This window comes from Microchirus variegatus (assembly GCF_963457635.1).
Source record: "Microchirus variegatus genome assembly, chromosome: 18".
NCBI lineage: Eukaryota > Metazoa > Chordata > Actinopteri > Pleuronectiformes > Soleidae > Microchirus > Microchirus variegatus.
Genome location: NC_139819.1, coordinates 20,802,593 through 20,821,261, shown reverse-complemented (window position 1 = coordinate 20,821,261; position 18,669 = coordinate 20,802,593). Strand labels below are relative to the sequence as shown.

The following is an 18,669-nucleotide window of genomic DNA, read 5'->3' as shown; positions in this document are numbered from 1 at the left end:
CTCAAAGAATACGAGCCCATGCTGGTTTGGTCAAACATCTTGAGGAATCTGGAGGAACAGTTCCACACTGTAACATGTCCTCTAAATCACATTTGTGGCTGAAGTTAACCGGAAAAAAATTCCACGCCATGGAAGAAGACATTTGTTGGCAAACGTACACTCAAAGGCACGTCTTTCATCAAAAGTAGACTTTATGCTTAATTAAGCTGAGCTCAGTGGTGCTTTGCCTCAGTAGAACATAACAGCCACTAAAGTTTCTTCTGAGTAATGATTAATGCATCCAATTTCTGTGATCTGCACTGAGCGTGGCATCATCGGTAATTAAATGATGGTCGACAGAGGACTCGCTGCTCTCATAAAATGACAAGCCCGTAATTATCATGAAGCTTGGTTGCCCTCTGCCTCAAATACTAATTGTGTATCAATAATCAAGTGGAATGTCACCAAATTAAAACCTGAAACAAGCTGAGCTGTGCAAACAGCTCGCAGCTACAATGTTGTTGTCGATAACATCTAGCTCTTCAACTTTTTTGAACTATATTTTCACTTTAAATTTTGCTATTAACGCAGAATTAAATTTATTTAGTCATCAATATTACAGGTCTATAAATTGATAAACGAGGATTACCTGCTTTGAACATTAAAACAAATCATTTGCATAATATTCATTCATTAGTATGCAGGGCCAAAAGGCAACCCACTAATTTATTATCCTCTTGCAAATCGTGTGATTAATAAACAACATTCCTGACTTACAGGCAGCTGAAAAAAAAAAAAATGAATACCCAACACTGTATTTTCACTTGTATCACTTCAGTGACCATCAATATTACTTACCCTGGCTAATACAACAACAAAGAAAATGCATTTTTAGAAGAAAAGAGATGTGCTGAGAGGAAACCCTTCATACTTTCTCATTGAGTCACAAAAGGACTGCCACAACAACATCAAAGACATCACACAAATGTACAGTACACTCTTAGAAATAAGGGTTCCAAAAGGGTCCTTCTACAAGGGCTGAGGTTCTACCTGGAACCATATGCTCTGAAAAACCCTTTCCTGAAGAAAGGATTTTTGGTAACGCTAATGGTTCCAGTAAGCACCATTTGATCCAGAGAACCCTTTAAAACCCCTTTCCTGAATAAAGGGTTTTAAAAGGATTCTTGGTGGAACCCTCCAAAAGGTTCTACATGGAGTCAAAAAGGGTTCTTATATGGTTCTACTAAGCACTTTTTTTTAGTATAGGAACATGCATTTTCTGGGTAGTGTCTGGCTCCCAAAGGGTTAAAAGATGTTGATGTTTCCTTTACTGCTTTTTAAATCAAGCTCTTATTTTTATTATTGTTGCCCCTCTAGATGATCAATAGTGATAAAAACAGATGCCCACCCTAGTCTTGTTGACATTTTAGTGAGTCCTTTTGGAGCAGTTAAGATGCCCAGTTGATGGATACCACAGTTCTTTAGACAACGGGAAGATAAAGGGAGTGATGTTTATGGATGCAGACGCAGAAAGGGGAAAATCAGTGAGGAACAAGAGGGGGATGAGGAAAACATGTGGCAAACAAAAAGAGTAAGAGCTAGAAACCTTCACAACAGGTAGGTACATTTCCGGAAAGACCTGTAGCACAGAAGATACAGAACAGACAGCAGCAGCAGCTATCAACCACTAGAGATTTTGAAAAAATCTACATGTTAACAGTCTATCCTCTCAGTCTTCTCAGTATAGGTCTGTAGTGAAGCTCCTCAGAGGCGAGCCTGTGTTTCAGCTCCTTCCACAGCAGCTCTCTCTCCTTTTGGGTGCCTTTCATGAAGCCTCTGTTCTCCTGGGCTCTCTGTGAAAGGTAAGGCATACCCTCATTCATTGGCCCGTAGGGGACATACTTGTAGACAGGTAAACCTGCCTGGCCTAGAGGTGAAGTGGACTGGATGGGAGACAACACATAAAGAAAAGGTCTTTGTAGAATGGCATGAGGAGGATAAACATTGGCAAAATACTTTTCTATTTGTCTGCAAATATGAAAGAGTCATGATGTTATAATGTGACATTTGATTGACAAGGCTAATTACAGATGCTGCATAAACACTTTCACACTTTGTACAAACTCCTGAGAGCACATCACAACTGAACATCTATTTGAATTGGCTTCCAACATTGAATGATAGCTACAATCTTTCTCATCAGCCATTTTTTTCCAGTTGACTACTGGAGTCAAAATTTCAAAATGATGCTTAAATAATTGAAATTGCTAAGAGATTTTGATTTTAGCAATGAAATTTTGCAACAAATTGTGAAAACTGAATGAATACTAAAGACATAATAGTGATGCTTATTTTGTATAATGAAGCTCTAACTGCTTTATCTCTTGAGTAAACGACAAAGAAACACGTCTATTTCCATCAAAAGTGGTTTTGTTGGTTTTAACTTGAGTCTCTCATTGACAGATGAACACCTGCAGTTGCTGTCTTTAGCTGGCAAACAAAGTGGCAGGAGCCGGCAGCAGTGCTTTGTTAAGACAGCTTGTCAATATGAAGGTGTCTCAGTTCATATGTCACATCATGGGCTGCAGTCTGACTTGTACATGTGCTCTTCAAAGGCTCCAGTTGGCCTGTGGTGCACCTGTGTAACTCAAAACTGTCTAATCAACAGTAGGATGGGTGATATTGTTTATTGTCAGTGGCTGTGTCCCATTCCAGGGGTAGTTTCCTTCTTAGGACATGGTTTATGCAGCTTACCAAAGTAGTGGGATTCATTAGTTGCATAGACAGAAATCTGATGGCCTGGTCTATGGAGCAATGAACTATCATGTCACCCATCTTTACTACTGTCACTTAGCAACAGAGCTGCATCCAGGTGCATTACAGACTACTAACAACACTTGATGCATAAAGATTGAAACAAAAATGCATATTTTAAGGGGCCTTTGAAGTGGAAAAGATGAGGCGAGGTTCTGTGATGTGACCCATGAATTGGGAAACAGCTACTGTGTCTGTTAGCAAAGTCCACCTTGTTCTCAGTGGGTAAGAGACGCAGCACATTCATTCTATGTGAGGGGGGATATAATTAAATCCCTTTTTATCCGTTTATACACATCCAAATCTCTATAGAAAATTAATAGTGGTTTCAACACTGTCCTTGGACAGAACAGAAGCGGTTCCTCCTTAAGGTGTGTTTCACTGTGTCTTCATTATGGGAAGCAACCATGACATTGGCATTTCTGTGGAGTGCAATCTCATCCAGCACATAATCTAGACACCTTTCACAAGCAAAAACACACAAGGAAAATGATCATAGACATCACAAAATACAAACGCAAATCAAAAACACAAACGGAAATCAAAAAACACAGAAAACAATGTTTTCTGTTAATGTTTTGTCCTTTTATTTTTGTGGTTTTTATATGCGATTCCGTTTTGACACGCATTTCCGTTGTGTTGTCTGCTTTAGTGTTTGTGTTCTTTGCTTGAGGCGGGATTCGAACTGGGGCTGTGTTTTAGTGATTTTTGTTTGTTTGCAGGGTTATTCCCCTGGTAGTTGGCCTTACCCTGGATGTTACCAACCCTGTGAAGCCCTGTGAGACAAACTGTGTTTTGTAAACTGTGTGCTATATAAATAAAATTTGATTGATTGATTGCTTCCTCGATTGATTGATTGATTGATTGATTGAGTGAGTGAGTGAGTGAATGCAAATTGCAAATTGCTCTCATTAGTATGTAGGACATATTGTTTGGTGGAGGACTACCCTTTACAAAACTAGACTGTAAAATTATTCCTAAACACTATGCACACTTAATCCCTTCTGGAAGGCTCAGCAAATGTTTAATTAAACGTCATGCTGGACAGTATCAGCCAAACTTTGTATGTCCTGTGTTGATATTTACTCTGAAATCTGATTGAGTGCTTGAGGAGCTTAGCCTTTCCACCCTTTTGTGCAAAACATTGATATCTACAGGATGAGGCCTTTGATGTTGCCTTACTGTAGATGTGTCAGAAAAAATGGGAGCGACACATCAACCCTTGAGCTAGATGGTTTCTGCAACCGTGCACACAGGTGACTCAATGGTGTGAAGGGTTGCTGACATGAAGATGATAAACCTGAGAAACTCCAATTGAAGGACCACTTCTTGAAACTTAAATCCCTGTTCTGTTCACCGCAGCAGAATTGTACCTGTAAGGAGGCTGGTTCAGACAGTACACCAAAAGACCAGAGAGAGTATAAATTGTTTGGAGTGAGTTCAAGAAAGTAAACTCCAAAAGTGTTTCCTATCAGTTGCAAAAGTCTATATAGTGGACAGGCTCAGAGTTAATAAGGGGCTGAACTTGCAGGGTAGGGCCATAATAATGATAATGATATGGTGTTCCAGTGATGATTAATGTATAATTTCCAGATTTCCAGCACTAATAAGCAAAGTCCTGGTTCCTACCTGTGGTACATTATATTAGTAGACTCATAATCAGGTCTTCATAGCCAATCTTTTGGACCCTTTCTCGCTCCAGATACATGTAGGCTCCACGCACCAGCTTCGCAACGAAACGCTCACGGCGTGACAGTTCTACATGCATGGTTATGTTATGATAGACTTCCTGTGAAACAACAAAGGCTTGGTCAAAAACTGTATATAATGAGTGTATTAAAGACTCCAAACTGCCAAGCACCAGTTAGCATAATATTAGTGACATTATTTGAATTTGCACTTTAGCTCAATCAGACATTATACGGCATCTGCTGACGACTTTGTTAAGTGCAACACTGGTGACTGCCGTCTGTGGAAAGTTTGTTGAAAGAAAGTGCTAGATCTCACGACATCATGTATAACATGGAAATAACATGAATTGTTCTGCAAAGGTTAATTGGAAACAAGTGTTTAAATTAACTACACAATTTTTACACAGCACCAATCAGGTCAACCAACACCATCTGTTCCACCTTAGAACATCAAGCATGATCCAATCAAGCAAAGAATAAAAAACAGAAATATAAGGCAAAGTCTCTGTGATTATGTAATTGTTGTACTTCCACTGTCAGTCAAACAAGACTGTGTTGACATTGGTTTGGGTTTGTTTCTGCTTACAAATGAAAAACAGCATTCTCAACAATTTGTCTCTATGAATTATATCAGCTGCAAACCAGCAGTGTATCTGTTATCACAGCATATAATTATGAGAAATATAGGACACATAAGCCTTGTCTCATATTCTTCTACATGAGCGTTAGGAATAGGAAATGTAATAAGATGAATCTACATGGATTGTGTATGTTCTCCCTGTGTGTGTGTTGGTTTTCTCCCACAGTCCAAAAACATGCAATCGGACACTCTAAACTGACCATAGGTGTGAGTGTGAGAACGAATGGGTGTTTGTCTCTGTGTGGCCTTGGGATCAACTGCGACCTGTCCGGGGTATTTCGCCCGATGTCAGCTGGGATTGGCACCAGTGACCCTGTAACCCTCATCTGGATGATAAAGCGGTAGACAATTAATGAATGAAGATCATGTGCCCACTCTGTTGCAGGGGTGTCAAACTCATTTTCACTGAGGGCCACATCAGCATAATGATTACCCTCAAATGGCCAGATGTAACTGTCATACAGAATAAATGTAACTAAATGTATCCAGATATAATGTAAACTAAAGGTAAATTCTCTGTAACATATTGCTAAATAACTTTCTGTATTTATTAGTTACAAGTTACAAATAGGATGCATTATAGACGTAACCCAGTCCGCAATGGTGTTTCTTGACAAACTAACAGTTTTAAGAGTCTGTTTCTGGTCGGGTCAGACCTGCTCACACACCTTCAGCATGCACTGCTTCAAAAACGCACCCTCAGAAAAAGACTTTGAAGCACGGGTGATTTCTTCAGCCACAATAAAACTAGCTTTTAACTGCCTCATCGTTTTTGGTGGCATTTCTGAACACATTCTGCTGCGATCCCAGTCTCAATCTCAATTTCACTCGTCGCGTGATACATATACAATGATACACTTGCGATCTAGTGGCGGGATGCTGTCACTTTGCAGGTAATGCAATCACCATGCATTATGGGAAATGTAGTTTATGGTCAATGCACACCTCAAAGCAGCATTGACATAATTTTAACACAGATTTTTAAGACCAATTAATCACTCACAGGCCACATAAAATGACGTGGCGGGCCACATCTGGCCCCCAGGCCTTGAGTTTGACACATGTGCACACGTGTGATATTAAAACAGGTTTCTCATCTAATGAGACAACACCTAGACGCTGTCACTGTTAATGTTGTCTGCGCATCTCTCTCCCCCTCTTACCGCTTACCTTCAGATAGGACTGGTATGTGTTAAAGATGACAACATTTTCTCGGTTATATATCCTCTGCATATCTAATGTCAGTTTGCTGATAGCTGGCTGGAAGTAAGTTTGCTCTGCGTCTGGCAGCAAGCAAACACCTTTCCCTACGGCATGCCGAAACACAAAACATCTGATTAATTTCTATAATAACACAGAGCAGTGATTACAGCATTGTTTAACGAATGGTAGTAAGACAAATAGTAGATGTGCACTGGCTTATACATTGTAAACATTGCTCTCTAATACAGGCTGAGGAACAATTTGGATGCAGTGTGTAAAAAGGCTTCTTTTTTGGTTTTGTTTTGCTCTTCACCCCTTTGTTGTCCAGATCTCCTGCTGAGGCTGGATGTGGCTACTACTGGCTGGAGGCTCCTTGGCTCCACACACTTGTCTTTTTGACATGTCAATGTTTATGCAGTTTGAATCAACTCACTCACGTTTTCGCTGTGTGCACTGAATGAGGCCAGAAACATGTCTCCATTAAAAATAATGAATTAACTCTAACTTAAGTTTTCTGCAGATAGAAAATGCCTAAATGTGTTTGTATATTGCTGTATGTATATTAGCATACAGCAATCAGTCTTTTTTTTTTTTTTTTTTACTTTGCTAAGATGTCCATACACTGCAACAACTGCTTCAACTGTTTCTCCTCTGTGGTAAAATTCTGCAGCAAAGTCTCCAGCTTCCTTTGCTGCGCAAGCAACCAGGAGGAATACACACACTATGAGACACCAATCAACCAAATATCAAACAGCATGAAACCTATTAATATCTCTTTACTGGTCTGTAATCTCATGTCAACAGACATGTCATTAAGACAAGCCTTTTGTTAAACCCAGCACTGTTATTAGCCAATATCTACCATTACTTAGCATCACTGTTATCCATCATTGGGAAATGAGGTGCTGCTGAATCCTCACATCTGCTACCTGTGTTTTCACTGCATAATGTTGTCATCTCCACAGTTTCATTCTTATATAGGTATATTGTTAACTTCATCTCAGTTGTTTCCACTTAAATCAGTGTGTAATGTGACTGACCTTTAGATTGGAACAACCAGGAGGTCAGGTACCTTTGCTCTGTCGTCTAATAAGCTGTTCCAGTCAAGCATGTCAATGATTCTGTTGGTGAAAGGACACAACGGTATCATAGCAACAAAGGAATACAGCCCTGTATGATCGCTCTACAGCATCAAATATCCTTAAAATTGAACTTTAAAATATGTGTAATAAATAACAGTTATCAAAGCGACTAAACAGCCAAAGTTTGGCTAGCAATAAAAAAAACTAGCATTAAAATGTTTTCCAAGTCTCTTGATAGTTTTTTCTTCAAAAAGCAATATTGTGCATGTTGTTTCCATCAGGGAGAAATAATGGTGACTCATGTGAAATAGAACAATATGCTTTAATATAGGATTGACTTACTTACATGATTGTACTATATTCATATATTTGATTCTGTCAATAAAACAATAACAACATTTATTTCAGTATAATCTTGACAAAAGCACAAGTTAAATACATATATCAATATGACATTTATACATTTGTGTTCTTTTCTGTTCATGAAGACGTTTAAAACCAACATCAACTGGTTCTTCAACTTTAACTCTGTAGTAGTTTTTTTGATTATCAACCTAATTACTCAGTCATGATTACATTTTTGCATATATAACTCAGTAGCCCTTCATGCTTGTATGAGTTTTTTTACCGTGAGTTTTCCTCTTTCCTGCTAGAAAACCAGCCAAAGAAGTCACCTTTCGCAACCAGTTTGGCCAATAATTCCTGGATAGACATTCAATTTAAATGTGAGGACTTTGCATACAATAGCAAATCCTTTAGTATGTGTGTTTAGGTCTATAACACTGCATATAACTGTACCTGTAGTTGGTTTAGGTCCAGCTCTGCTCCAGAACTTCCGTACTGTATTTCCCCTGCTGCGATGTCAGGAAGTTGAAAAATCGCTGCACAAGGACAAGGACGGAGCCCCTGAAGGGACATGGAGAAAAACAAAGTTTCCAGTGCTCACGTGATCGTTTCACGTGCTCACCAGATACTTTCGTGTGCGCAAATGATAGTTTGGCACGCGCACTTTCTACACGTTGCAGTAAGCAAACCAACGGGCTGACTTTCCCAGTTGTCTCAAAGTATTTACCATAGTGTTGGCAGAAAAGGTGGACTCGAAATGTTGGAGTGGCTGGCGTTTGTAACTGTTCATGAATGAAATGGATCCAAAGTGATAATAAGATAATAAGCGAAATAAGTTTTAAATTTATTTCAGACACAACCTGACTGTGACGTAGAGAGCAAGTAGAGTCCCAGGCTAAAATACACTAACTAACTCCTGTAGCTACTGTCATTTTCACACAGAAACACAAACTGAAATGACTGCAGTGGATGATCTCACTGACATCATGCCCGCATGCAATTACTTTCTGATGAGCACGAGAAAGTATTGTTAACGACGCCAATCCGGCAGTTCCCCGAACCGTAGTAAAGGGACCGCTAACTCCTTAGCTTGGGTTAGCTCGTTCGGCAACAACACAACAACACAACAACTGCGGGACTCCGTCTGCGTTGAACACGGCACTTTATTTCATTACTGCAGGGTGATGCACAGCCTCTCTGGGTACAATGAGACTCTCTCATAAAGGAGAGAACATAACCAAGCAACAGTATGAAGCGTGACAGTCTCTTGCTGCGGCTCTCCAACATAAACAACACGGCACACACACACTTCCTGTTTCACTCACTGACGTCACACGCACGCACACACATAGTTGGTTAGCTTAGCTTAGCCTCTAACAGTATCTGGTGAGCATGCAAAATGATCACGTGCGCACGCAAAAGTATCTAGTGAGCACGCGAAACAATCACGTGAGCACTCAAAATGTTTTGTTTTTCTTTTTTTTCCTCCATGTCCCTTTAGGGGCTTCGTAGACCTCTGAGAATTTGATCTATTAAATAAAATACAAGTATAAACAACAATAATAAGTTTTAGACTGTCTTATCTGCCACAAAGAACATTTTATCCAAAATTAGTGCATACCAGAACCTGAGGTTGTCAGAGAGCAGTCATTTTGATGGCAGAGAAACTGCCCATCAAACTCCCACCTAAAAGTCAATCATATAAAGACAACATGATGAGAAATACATATCTAGGGACTTTTATGCATGTAACAGATGGGCTGCAATACACATCCAATCCAACTTTTTTTCATAAATCACTTTTAAAACAGCAGAAACAAAGTCAGAGATAGATAAAATATAAAAACTGCATAGACCTACACTCTTAGAAATAAAAGTGGTAAGCCATATAATATAACCATATAAGATTATTTGGCTTGTCCTCATAGGAGAACCCTTCTTGGCTCCAGGTAGAACTTTTTTATAAAGGTTCCACCTGGAACCCTTTTGTAGGGTTCCACGAAGAACCCTTTTAAAACTCTTTATTCATGAAAGGGGTTTTAAAGGGTTCTCAGGATCAAAATGGTTCTTACTTGAACCATTAGTGTTACCAAGAACCCATGAAAAACCCTTTCTTCTGGAAAGGGTTTTTCAGAAGCAAATGGTTCCAGGTAGAACCTCAGCCCTTGTAGAAGAACCCTTGTGTAAGAACAAGCAATAAAACATATTATTAAACAATACAATATTGTAGAAAGTATAAAAACAACTTCTCATACTGGTTCAAAAGCCAAAGATTAAAAACGATAAAATGAAAGTTTTCAGATGGTTGACAGAAAACAATATTTTTCAATAGTTATGGAGCAAAGTATAATCTACTTTGTTAAAGGTTTTCATTCTGTATAAAAAAAAATGGCTAACTGTTGCTGTTGATTCTCATCTTCAGGTTTATATATAATTATGCTTCGGGATCAAGGCTCTGTGTTCCGAGCACACACTCCATATGCTCCAGAATGACTTCCTTTATTAGATTGCTTTGCACCATTTAGCAGTGGTGTACACAGACATTTGGGGTGAAAATTAAAGGGCAGCAACTGTGACAGGCACCACTAGTAGCCATAGAAGAGGTGGACCTCTACATGGACCTCTACACATTATTGTTTCATTCATTTGTACACACAATTTTTTATATCATTTCCTCTATGGACACCCTTTGGGACACTGTCATGTAGGGACTTTAGGGAACTTCATAACATCATCCTTTTTGATTGGAAGGGCACCCATAGGAAATCAAGTTACAAGGGCATCTTATAGAGCACTGCATCACGAGAAAGGCACTCCTTTTGAAAAAGTGATTTTTTTAAATTAATATGTTGCTTTAAGGCCACGTGAATGGCAGCCAGGAGGGAACTTCCTCATGTTTTTAGTACTAGGGCACAAGCAACCCATCACCACCACCCCCCTGTGCACACCACTGCCATTTAGGTATCTATCTATAACGTGTGTCTGTTGATTTCAAACAAGTCTTGCTATGGGCACAAGTAAATGCAGTGCCAAGTTTGACATTGTTTGGAGAATGAATGCAAATATATTGTTAAATATATCCGTAAAAGAAGCACGAGTTGAGAAGGTTGAGTTCCACCGAATTTCCCGAAAATTGGCGGGAAGACCGTGACCTCAACTCAACAGGAAGTCGGCCTTTTCAAATTTTGGTGTCCATTTTGTCGATTTGCTCCAAATATATACAGTAAATGAGCTAGACAGATCTAAGTTCTCTAGGCCGGTCTTGACCACATGAGACGCTCATTGGCCCCCAGTTCATTTGGCTTTGACACCCCTGCACTAAGGGCTTATCATGGAGTTACTGATCAGTTACACCAAAAACACATTGCCTACCCTTTACTTGCTAGATGCGTTGATGCAAATGATGAAGATTTCCATATTCTGGTCACATTTGCCCTCATTGCTGCAGACTCCAGTCACTCCTCCACGACGGTCCCCGGATTGTTTATGCTCTTTAAAATGTGTCTCTGTGTTGTTTTTGCCTGAAGGTGAAAACACATTCCCGCACCTATTACTTCGACTTACATCATACACCGAGTACACAAATGAGAACAAAACAAGGCAGCTTACCTGCTCTCTTTCGCTGCAGAGGATTCACAGGAGCTAAATTAAAGGGAATACAGGAGGATGAAATTAGTGAACGTGCTGTGCTTGCGTATATATTACAGATGTACAGTACTTTGTTAACATCTTGCTGAAACTGTGACAGAGTTCAACTTCAAAATTAGGGCATGTCAGAGGCACTTATTGTGTTTACTGAACCTATACATAAAGATCAGCCACTGTGCTGCTGTCAGTCTGCTGACCCTACAGAGAGGGCAGCTGTAGCTTCACTCAGCACATGAATAAGTCACGCTAAGGGTGCTCATGTAACTGAGCAGATGACTGAACAGTGAGTATGCAGAACATCAGAGATTCCATCGGGTTTCAAAAGCTGAGAAAACAACATTTTGTTTCAACATAACATGCCATTTGACAGAAGTGCAGATTAAACTACAGTATACTCTGCTTTTGATTTGAAATAGCTGAATGGAACCTTTGAAGATTTTGTCAATTGAGCTGACAGAAAACGAATAAACATTTTTAGATGACCCAATAATAATCTAAAGGGAAGTTTCTCTCTCTTCAGTGGTAGCCATACGACTGTAGATATAATGATACTCACAATGATCTCAACAGCAGCATCAAGTCATTTTTCTCAATTAATTAAAAAATTCATCTGGGATTTTTCTATTCGTGACGAAACTGATCATCTTTTATCTTGGTCAGTCAGCGAGAAGAAGACTTTGGGTTCTGGGAACATCGGATGGTCACTTTTTTATTTGTCTTGAAATCATGCATTTTAGTCACCAATTATTTTTGCAGCATCAAACCACATTTCAGAGTTCCAAGTAACCTTGCATAGCTAGTGTCTGGGAAAGGGTTAAACTGTGTGGTGATGAATACAAGTGCAATCTAGCCTCACATGTAAGAAATGAATAATTATTATTGGCTGCTTGCTCAGAATAATGTCAGAACAGAGCCCTGCATTATTGAAATCCAAACTGTAAAAGGTTTATTATTTACAGCCTGTGCGTCTGAAGGCTTGCATGCGAATACCCTGCTCTCAACATCAAACCAAGTCTTGCCTCTGTTCCTGATCTCTTCATTATGTTACAAGGGAATGACTTATGGTGTTGTTGCCATCTTGACAGACGAGTAGAGAGGCCCTGTCAGACTGACTTAATGCACCTTGTCCTCCATCCTCACGGTGTGTAGGTGCATGTCTGCCAAATAAAAGCTCTCTAGCCTGAGGTTTGATGAGCAGGAGGCATCCCCCTTGACAATGCAAAGCTAAAGAAGTGATATCTTATTACTAGTTGGGAAGTTTAAGCAGTCATAGAAAAATAGTTGATTGTTGAGCGTGGACAGATGTGACAGATGACCACAGGCAATTCCTCACAACACATCATCTCATGTGTATTTATTACAGTCAATAAATACACACTCAAGGGAACTGTATGTGCAGCTGCTAAGTAGAACAGCCAATCGGAGGCACCCTTTCTATCAAAGCTGCCCTGTCATTGGTCAAAATCTATCTTCATGGGCCAAATTTCCTTAGGGCTAGAAATGAAGCCGAACTGCATTCAGGTATTCATGAATTCATTGCAATCAGGTGTCACTCTGCATGATCGAACTCAAAACTTGATTCTTTAATACCCTCTAGAACAGGGGTCTCAAACTCCAATGACCTGGGGGCCACTGAGTGTCTAGTTTGGTCAGTAAGGGGCCGGTGAAGTAAAACAAAGCCAATTTTTTGAGAAAAAGACATGAAATTTCACATTAAAGTGATTGTTTTGATATGGAATGAAAAACGTTGACAATATAAACGTATATTTGTGAGGCAAATGTAACATAGTAATAAAAAACATACAGAAATAACTCATTTAGAGCTTCAACTAATTATTATTTTTCGTAACCGATTAATCTGACGATTATTTTCTCGATTAATCGATGAATCATTTGGGCCATAAAATGTCAGAAAATGTTAAAAAAATGCTTTCACCGGGGTGGATGCGTAGCTATCCTGGGGTCGGTGGCCACGGGATTCCTCCTGCCCTGTGTGGCCACTGGGTGCCCCGGGCGTCGGAGTCCTTATTGGCTCGCTGCTGGGGGTTGGTCGGACAATGACTCGGTCCCCCACTCAGATTCCAACCACATCTAATGACAACACCTGCACATTTACACATGTGCGCGCTCTTGCTCTGTCTCTCACACACACAAATGCACCCCACTACATTATAAGATAAATCTGAACTGATATAATTGTTGTAAACCTGGATACCCTCTCTTGATATGGTCGTTAACGATTACTAGAAACCATACCTATTATACAAATGAATGGCAGTCAAATGTTGTTTATGTTCTGTCTGTTTTGTATTACTTTAATTGTTTAATGCTACACACCTAGACACTGTCTAGTTATTGTTATTGTTGTCTGTGCATCCCCTCTCCCCCTGTCCGGTCCGGTTGCCATGATCATAAAACAAATAAATAAGAATACAAATACTGCAGGCCAAGTATCAGAGACTTGCCCTACACCACAGGGCATGCAGTCAACCATACTACATGTCCCGGTTACTGGGCAGGACAAAAAAAGGTTTAAAAAAAATGTTAAAAAATCACAAAGATCAGTGTTTGTCAAACCTAGAAATGATGATGTTGTCAAACGTCTTTGTTTTGTCCACAAACCAAAATGATTCAGTTTTAATGATTTCTTTGTTTTGTGGAGCAAAGAAATAAAGAAAATATTCACATACGAAGCTAAAACAATGACAAATCTTGTTTTAATCATGAAAAAAGCTTCAAACCAATTTAGTAAGGAGGTTAAGGCCAAAAAAACAAATAAACACGTTTTTTCAAAAATGGCCGCCAATGCGCCGAAAATACTCTTGAGCCCATATCTTTGCTTCTGTCATATAATGACAAATGTGGTGTCAAAGTGTACATTTTGGGGGTCAAGAAATAAAATAGTTTAAGATTAAGAAACCAACAGTTTTCCTCTTATTATGACAATTGGGGGTAAAAACGCACATTTCACATTGTGTCATCGAACTGTGTCATCAAAGTGACTTTATTTATCTTTTCCTTCAAAAACATTAATTGTGTATTTAAGCAGTGCAGCTACTTTTGTAGGATTACATTTGCCCTAAGTAGCATGAGAGTTTGACTAGTCAGGAGTAGCTTATGCATCAGTTCCTGCGACAACACATCCCATCTGCACCAGGGGCTGTGGCAGCTGTGACAGCTGTTCAAGGTCTGAGGTGAAAGGTTAACCCTTTGAGGGACACATGATTTACTCATTGAATAGAAACATGTGTTTAACGTTATATAACTAATAACTAGTTAGCTTGGGTAAGGGTTACCCTACAGATGGAAAAAACATTAGATCCCTCTTCATCATTCAAGCTGCGAAACAATCCTGAAAGATTGCAATTGTGTAACAAAGAAGCTGTCGACAACATCCAGGAGCTGAAGGCATGAGGGGATCTGCCTGAGTTATAAACATTAAATGCAACACCACATGCCTTCTGGAGGATATTGAACGCCTGATTCCTGACATCAGATCAGTGCAAATTAATTGTGTCTGGTCCCTTGTATTTGATGATGACCTGAGCAGAGCTGTTGTTGACATGAAAAACAACACATCTACTGATGTCTCCATCATCTTCCAAGCAGCCAAAATCCTTTGGCAAGAGTATCTCCCCATGAAGCATGCTTTTACAGGTTCCTTCTCAACTTCATGTGAAGCTGATTCTATCCCTCCCATGCTGAGATCGGGTATTGATCAGCCACCTCCTGGACCTGAGAAATCCCAGGATGCAACTTTCATTGGGCAGCAAATAATTTTCAACTCTGCAAGATGCAGCTCAGAACCCAGCTTCGCTATATCTGGCAATGAAACTACACCAGCAAAGTGATAGTAGATATCTGGTGGAGACCATGCATAAAAGAGGACCATATGACGGCTTGAAAACATTCAGCATAGAGTTAGTGAATTCGGTGATCAGTCACTGGAGCAGATTGGTGTTGTGGTCCCACCTCAGGCAGGTGGGACCTGAAAATTGGCCAATTCTGGTCAAAGGCCAATCAATCGGTGCATCAGAGGCAGCCTTGCATGTCTCTCTGTGGATGTCATGGCTCATGTTCCCACAGTGGTATAGACATCTAGGGAATCATTTAGGAAAACCTCCTTCAGCCATAGTGTACTATCTATTAAAGGTAGTGTACTATGGAATACAATACCATCAACTATAAGGGAATGTGCCACTCTGGCCAATTACAAGGGCCACGTTAAAGTGTGGCTTAGAACTAACCAAACATGCAATCACCACTAAACATACTAATGAATCGTCCTGTTTTTTTGTTTTTTTTTGTTTCTTGCTGTTTTGTATAGTTAGTTTTATTATGTATATATTTTGTTCTTTTTATTCCAACATCAACCTGCCTAATATGGACTACAGATGGAAATTAGCCCCGGGGCTATAATCTGGCGCATTTACATGTACTTTTGTATATGTTCATTAGTGTGCATTGTCCTGAGATGATAAATAAATAAATAAATAAATAAAAATCTTAGTGTTGTAAATGGAATGTGTTTTTGGCATGCGTTTTTTAAATAAAAATGCTATATTTTACCTCCAATTGTCATGGTAAGGAGAAAGTTATTCTTTTATAGTCTTGGAACCTATTTTATTGGATTCCTTGACCCCAGAAATGTACACTTTCACACCAAATGTGTTATTGTAACTATAACAGAAGCAAAGATATGGGCCTCTCAAGTATGGTCGGTGACCAAAAATTTTTTTTGAGCCAACAAATCATGTTGTGATGAGTGTCTTTTGCATTTAAAAAAAACTAATTTTAACACTGAATAGGCATGGGAAGAAAAACAATTGTATTATAAGATTATCCCCGGAAAATACGAAATACCAAACAAAAATACGCTAGAGAAAATTACGTGATGGTAAAGAAAATAATCATTTTGTGTTGCACATAATATCTTTGTGACTAATTTAAATACATATTTCCAGTCAATATATATATATAGAATGGAAAGATTTATGTCTGAAATAGCGCGGCTGACAAGTGCTTCAAAAAAGACATATTTCTATCAGCTCGTTTCCAGCAACTAGGAGGTTTTTGACCATAAAAACAAGTTAATGTATGTAAGTAGACCTCCATAACTAACATATATGTGCAACAGGACCACTCTATGTGAGCTTTAATACATTCCCCCCATTCATGGTCTCCAAATAATGAAAATTCACCAGAATAGAGTTACTGTCGGTGCTTTTTATCACCATGCTTGATAAAATCAAACTCAAATGCATACAATAATGTATGGTAATACTGTGACATTCATACTTCTCCTAGCTGATATCTTCCTCCACACTGTAGTCGAGTATGGAGCAACCACGGAAGGCCCGATTCTTCTGGATCGGTGGCCTGATAGCATTCTCGTCTTCAGCGGCCACAAACTGACCATAAAATATTATTTTCATGAATTGGTTGAAGGCTCTCTGGCCCAGAAGCTTTTTAGCTAGATCCATTACCTGAACTGAACACAAGAAGAAGACATTACAGAGAGGGCTTCGTTATGAATCATTAAAATTCATTCCATGCATAATTGAATGAATCTACAGAGAGTGTATGTTTGGAAAACGATATATGACGGACAACGGATAAAAACGAAACTTGATATGTCACAGGCAAAGAAATTCAAATGTTTTTCTTAACACTGGGCTATATAAACCACATTTAAAGAACTCAAACTGGGGCAAAAAGCCACATTTAATTTAATTGAAGAGCTTTTCAAAACAAAGCTTTACACTTATGTCATCATTAATATTGCAGTGCAGAGAGAATTCAGAGTTGCACATCAGGTGTAGCACTGTCACTTTAATGCATCACACTTTATCCTGAATACAAATTGACTGTTAAAGGTGAAGTAAGTAGTTTATAGTGCCATCTAGAGGAGAGGCTGAAATTTACAACAAAGACCTGCTCCTCTGCTCACCCCCTCTCTTCCCTGAGCGATACGGAATCCTCAGACGGTCAAATGTCGTCCTCGTCGTCTTTCTCCGTGTCAGCAGATGAGGTTCGTGAGGCGAGGGAGAGGGCGGAGCTACCGCGGCCGTAGCAGACGAAGCGGAGAGAGTGGAGGCGGGACTTCCGCTACAAGTAAAGCGACATCTGATTTGTTCTCTCGCGTTTGTCCTTACAGGCTCCCGTAGAAACATGGTGTCTCGCTGCTAACAGTGGCTATGCAACCGCGGCCCGCGACCATGTTATTTTACATGACTTTTTGAAACACTACGAAAATGAAACAAAGAATATTATACAGCGACTAGACAATGCAGGAGCACATAATATGTATACAAAAGTGGATTTTGGGTCATATAAACCCATAAATACTACACAGTGTCCCTTTAAGTGGGCAGGGTTTTTGTCCATTAGGGCAAGGGGTCCCCCACCCCCAGGGACCCCCACACATGTGCATCCCACTGCTCAACCATATGATGCAAAATGTGGTGGACAAACATAGTGCATGTGTCAAGTACTTGCATTTGAGGTTATAGCGCTAAGATAATGCATACACTGTTTTTTGCTATCTAATACTTAACTTTTACTTGTGTGACCCTTTTGCCTTTACTTACCTATTTTTTGGCCTTCACATGTTGGAACATAAATAAGTATACAAATGATTCTCTGGGTATATTTTCAGCAGACTTTTATGATGCCAATAATCTTATGCTTGATTAATAACAATTTGTTTTGTCATGCACGGCACTGCACATTCAATTATCTGTCCATTTCGTGTAAATGAATTCAATTCACAACATCGAAAAAAACATCATTTATTCAGATAATTGTCAAAGTGGGGTCAGAGCATTTGTGTTGTAATGGATTCTGGTAGAATCACAGATTACATTTGTAGAACTAAATCTCAAACCTGTCATTCCATTTTGTAGATTGGCCCGAGTCAGCATTCATCTAATAATAGAGTCATCACATTTATTTCTGGTTCATAAGCATTAGCAGGATTTTAAACATGAGTTTGTTCCTTCTAACAGATGGGGGAGCCATTGTTTCACGGGTAGATGTGCCTCCTTTATCACCTACACTCACAATACCCCCTTTGTGTCCGTTAACCTAAAGCTCGATTACTATAGTGTTTTAAATAGAAATAAAAAAGCGCATATTTTCACTTAATATCCAAGATTTCCGAGAATAATTCTCAGAAACGTAAAAATGTGCAGTTGTGTGTGATGGAAATTGGAAGGATCATAACATAAAAGAGCAATATTCTTTATTCTAATAATTAACCCCGTTA

General features: G+C 39.3%; 1 protein-coding gene across 1 annotated transcript; it reads right to left on the bottom strand.

Moving 5' to 3' along the window:
* Positions 1 to 1,700: 1,700 nt before the first annotated feature.
* prodhb (proline dehydrogenase (oxidase) 1b) lies at positions 1,701 to 16,885 on the bottom strand (the record flags this gene model as incomplete). Its single annotated transcript, XM_083904658.1, has 6 exons — positions 1,701 to 1,922; positions 3,140 to 3,254; positions 4,167 to 4,177; positions 4,481 to 4,582; positions 6,295 to 6,431; positions 16,711 to 16,885. The coding sequence occupies 6 exons, from the start codon at positions 16,883 to 16,885 to the stop codon at positions 1,701 to 1,703; spliced, it is 762 nt and encodes a 253-aa protein (XP_083760784.1).
* Positions 16,886 to 18,669: the final 1,784 nt, after the last annotated feature.